This window comes from Carlito syrichta, unplaced genomic scaffold (genome assembly GCF_000164805.1).
Source record: "Carlito syrichta isolate Samal-C Ts95f unplaced genomic scaffold, Tarsius_syrichta-2.0.1 Scaffold304455, whole genome shotgun sequence".
Taxonomy (NCBI): Eukaryota; Metazoa; Chordata; class Mammalia; order Primates; family Tarsiidae; genus Carlito; species Carlito syrichta.
The window spans coordinates 107,652-112,541 of NW_007248551.1; the positions used below are offsets into that span (position 1 = coordinate 107,652).

The window sequence follows — 4,890 nt, forward strand, 5'->3', positions numbered from 1 at the left end:
TTCGGGCCGGCTCCCAGGTCGACGCCCAGGTCCCCGCCCACTGACCCCTCTCACCCGGCGTCTGGCTCCCCGTCGGTCCGCAGACCTGCACCAGCGGCAGAGCACCGGGGTAGACTAGCGTCTTCAGCGCGCGGCGCAGAACGCAAAGTGGGACCCCCTGGCGCCACTCCGAATCCGCGCAGGCGTCTGGAGCGCGGCGTCGCGACCGGAGGAGGCTTTACGGCTCCCGAAGCAGCTGGGGGGCTGGGGGGAAAGGCCCCCGAGATCAGAGGGGGCGGGGCCTGCGAGGCGGGAGGGGCGGGGCCTGAGGAGTGTCGTGTGCAGACGGAGGAGGACCGAGGGGAGGGCTGTTCTTCCTGTCCTCGGCGGTCGTTGGTCCGCCCGCTCTCATTTGCATCCTGGCTCTTTAGTAAACTCTTTTCCCCCACCGCTGTGATCGTTCTCACCCTTCCACCACCTGTGATCTTTCCCCTCTCTGGACTCCCTCCTCCCCGAATCCTCCTCCTCTAGCATCTTCCCTGCAGAATCCCCTGCCAGGAACCGGGCTAGAATCCAGACTCAGGACCCACCTCTCTGAGGGTCCTCTCCCAGAATCCTCTTCCCCTGCAGCCCCCACCTTGGAACCTACCACCCACGAGAATCTCCTTCCTTTCAAGGTCTCTTCTTCCCAGGATCTCCTGCCCCATGATCCCTCTCAGAAACCCACCCTAGGTCCTCCTCTTCGCAGCCCTCACCCCGGACTTCCTTTCCCCCAAATCTTCCTCCGCTCGGGTCCTCTTCCCCCCAGTCATCCTCCCCCGAATCCTTCTCCCCTCAGGACCCACTACCCCGGGATCTCCCTCCAGAATCTCCCCCTCTGGAAAATCCACCCTTGCCGAAACCCCCCCATCCCCTGCAAATCTTCCTCTCTCAGAAGAAGACCCCTCCAATTCCACCTTTCCCAGAATTTATCTCCCTCTAGAGACTCCTCTACCCAGCAACTGTCTCCTAGAATCTTCCTCCCCTTAGAATCCCCCTCTCATTTGGGACCCTTCCCCAGAATTCCCCTCTTCAAGAGCCCCACCCTAGAATCTCTTGGTCCAGAACCCCCAGGTGATTTCTGGACCTTCTGCCAATCACCCTCCATTTCAGACCTCCGCCCCACAGAATTCTCCAACCCCAGCTCCCCAACCTCATCTGAGAAACCCCAGGATTGGGTTGCTCCCAGCTTCCCCCACAGATGCCCCTACCTCCCAGCCACAGGATTCTCTCCATTCAAGAGGCTAGCCCACAGTTGCCTCAGTTTCTCTGGCAGTCCTGGGTCTGGAGTCCAAGGTTCAAAGGGGTGTGGCGGTTCACCTTGCCCGCAAGAGTGGAGATAGGGTGACGACTGGAAGGCAGGTCCAGGGCCAGAGGGAAAATCCCGCAACCCAGAGTCCAGTTCCCAAATGGTGACAGGGAGGAAGGGAGTACCAGAGGCAGACCTGGAGGGACAGACAGACACAGCACAGCAAGAGGTAGGCACACATGAAAAAGGAGAGATAAGCCAGGCTCTGTGGCTCAGCCTGTAATCCCACACCTTGGGAGGCTGAGGTGAGTGGATTGCCTGAGCCCGTGGGTTCGAGATCCACCCGGGCAATTTGGTTAGACCTCATCTCTACAATAAATCAAAAAACGAGCTGGGCGTGGTAGCGCGCACCTGTAATTCCAGTTACTTGGAAGGCTGAGGCGGAAGGATCGCCGCAGCCCAGCAGGTCGAGGCTGCGGTGGCCGGGAGTGGCCACTGCACTTCAGTCTGGGCGACAGGGTGAGATTCCAACTCAAAAAAGAAAAAAAGAAAAAGGAGAGATAGATAGGGACCAAGGGAGAAGAGGAGAAAAGAGAGGGACCGGGACAGTCAAAGAAGGACCAGAAAACACAAGCCTGGAGACAGATCCAGAAGCAGAAAGGCCCATCCTCAGAGGGAAAAGACACAGATACAGGCAGGCATGAAGTGTCTAAAATTCTCTAGACAGAAACAGGGCGGGGAGCAGAGAGCCCCAAATGTGCACCTGCACACAGGGATGAGGTCCAGTGCAGGCATTTCCCTGAGAAGACAGACGGCCAAGGCACACGCTGTACTGTCTTAGGGACCTGCTGGGGGAGGGCAGGAGTTCAAGTTATCCAGTCCCTCGGGGCTGATCTCCACACCTTTGCTGAGTCTGTATCCTCCCTGAGCTTTGGGGGTCAGGGAGTCCTCCTACTCTGAGGTTACTGTCTTTCCTGGGCTCTCTGAATACCTGTGGCTTGAGTGGAGCTGGCAGTGGAGGGGCAGGGAGCAGTTCCCCTCAGCCACTCGTCCTCCCATCTGCTCCCTCTTTCTGTAACTCTCTCTTCTAGGACCCCTGGGCCAGGGACCAGGGAAAGGCCAGAAGTGAGCAAGTAGCCCATGTTCCTGCCGCCCCGGGGGAGCCTAGGACCGTCCTGCTCCTGCAGCCCTGGTGGGGCCTAGGAAGCCCCCTCTGCCGGAGGGAGCCCTTTTACTTTCTTGACGCCATCATGAAGAGGCTGGTGAGGAGGGGGCAGAACCAGCAGACAGGGGCGGGCCAGTTGAGGGGCTAGGGAGGGGGTGTGTTTGAGGGACGGTCAGGCTCTTCCCCTCCAGGATCTGATTTCCCTCCTTACCCCCAAATCGTAGGGAGACAGAAATGATGGCACTCTCTACACCCCAGATGATCTCTCTGTGAGTATTGCATCAGCTCCTTCCTAAAGTTGGAAGCTTAGGGAGAATCCACTGGGCTCCCTGTGAGTGCTTAGGTGTGTGAACGCTTGAGTATACTAGGGGAGGAGGCAGCGGGACTAGTGGTGTGGCTGTTAAGCTCCTGACTCAGCCCCCAGCCTTGACAGATTTCATATATATATATATATAATTTTGAGACAGAGTTTGTTACCCAGGCTGGTAGCATGACCATGACTCATCACCACCTCAAACCCCTGGGCTGAAATTATGCTCCTGCCTCAGCCTCCTGGTAGTTGGGACTACAGGCATACATCACCACACCCAGCTAATTATTCTTTTTTTTTTTGAGTTGGAGTCTCACTCTGTCACCCAGGCTGGAGTGCCATGGCATACTCACAGCCACCGCAGCCTCAGCCTTCTGGGCTCACTCAGTTGATCCTTCCACCTCAACCTTCCAAGTAGCTGGAACTACAGGCAAGCACCACCGTGTCCAGCGAATTTTTGGATTTGTTGTAGAGATGAGGTCTTACCAGGTTGCCCAGGCTGGTCTTGAACCCGTGGGCTGGGGCAATCCTCTCACCTCGGTATTCTATTTTTTGTAAAGACGAGGAGGTCTTACAAAGCCCAGGCTGGTCTTAAACTCCTTGCCTCAAGTGATCCTCCAGTCTCAGCCTCCCAAAGTTCTGGGATTATAGCCATGAACCACTACGCCCAGCTTAACAGATATATTTTGTTTGCTTTTGTCTCCAATACCTAGAACAGACACATAATGATGACCACAGTTACATTTAAATAGTGCCTATTCTGCGCCAGGCGTTGGTCTAAATGAGCTTTAATTTTTTCTTTTTTTCTTTTTTTGAGTCAGGGTCTTACTCACCCAGGGAGGAGTGCAATGGCATGATCATAGCTGAATGCAGCCTCAAATTCCTTGGCTCAGGCAATCCTTCTGCCTCAGCCTCCTGAGTGGCTAGGACTATAGGTGTGAGCCACCACACCTGGCTAATGTTTTTTATTTTTTGTACAGACAGGATCTCACTATGTTGCCCAGGCTGGTCTGGAACTCCTATTGCTTTCACCTCCCAAAGTGCTGAGATTACAGGCCACCGTGCCCAATGTTAATTTATTCCTCTTCACACCAATCCTATAAGGTAGACAGGGCCACCATGTATGGAAGTGAAGGTTATACAATGCACCAGGATCCCGTGTCTACAGAAACAGTACTGTGTTCACATCGTTCACTTTGTAGATGTGCTTATTTGTCAACTTCCGGCAGGTGGCAATAAAATCTCTTGTTCTAATAAAACCAGCACTTAGAAGTATCTTAAGGAAGCATCAGTGTCATTTTCCAACTTGCACACAAGTACAGTATGGGCTAGTGTCAGCCCTTAAGGTAGGGGTTATCCAGGGCTCCATTTACATATGAGGAAACCGAGGCTCAGAGAAGTGAAAGGGTTTGTCCCAGGCCACAAATAAGAAATTGGGAATGGGGATTTGGAGTCATGACCTTGCCCAAGTACACCAAGTCACTTTGTCCCCACAGAAATCTCCTGCTGAGTCTCTAGGCTGCTTCAAATTGGAGCTGTCTGTGATTGGGTTCGAGGAGGGCCCATCTGTAGGGATTACTGTGTTCAGGCTACAGCGCCTGCTGGATGCTCTGGGGTCCCGACTGTGGGTGGCCAGCCAGGGCCCTTGCCTGCCCTGTGAAGGACATCCCCAGAGATCCGTCCCCCTCTTTCTGGCCAAACTCCTGGAGTTACTCCAAGGAGCTTTTTCTCAGCACCTTCCCACAGCATGAGCCTCGGAGGACGCACACTCCCAAGGTACAGCCGGAGAGGCTGGATGGAGAGAGGGCAGGAAACTTGGTTCTGAACCCTAAGCCTTCTCTTCCTTCTAGGCCAGATGACCACCTGGAGCCCCAGGAGCCAAGGGGAAGAGGCAAGGAGGAGGGAAAGAAGGTGAGACCTGAAGTCTCTGACCTTCTAGGGCAGGGAGTTAAAAAGATTGCCCCCACCTGGTCCCTTTCTCCCTCTCTTTCAGAAACTGCCTTTTTTCTCCTCTTCCAGGAAAGGACACATGAAAGAGGGACAGAGGTCTCGCTGTGCTGCCCAGGCTGAACTCGGTATCTAGATCTTTCAAATAAACTTTTTTTTTTTTTGAGTTGGAGTCTCACTCTATCGCCCAGACTGGAGTGC

The 4,890-nt window shown here is 54.6% G+C and overlaps 1 protein-coding gene across 1 annotated transcript in view; it reads right to left on the reverse strand.

Annotated features, from left to right (window-relative positions):
* Positions 1-791, reverse strand: part of RPS16 (ribosomal protein S16) — a 4,052-nt gene extending 3,261 nt beyond the window's left edge. The window contains exons 1-2 of the mRNA XM_021713318.1: positions 735-791; positions 55-281 (exon numbers count right to left, since the gene is read on the reverse strand). Of these exons, the coding sequence (XP_021568993.1) occupies positions 55-281; positions 735-791 (284 nt within the window). The remainder of the gene's footprint in view (positions 1-54; positions 282-734) is intronic.
* Positions 792-4,890: the final 4,099 nt, after the last annotated feature.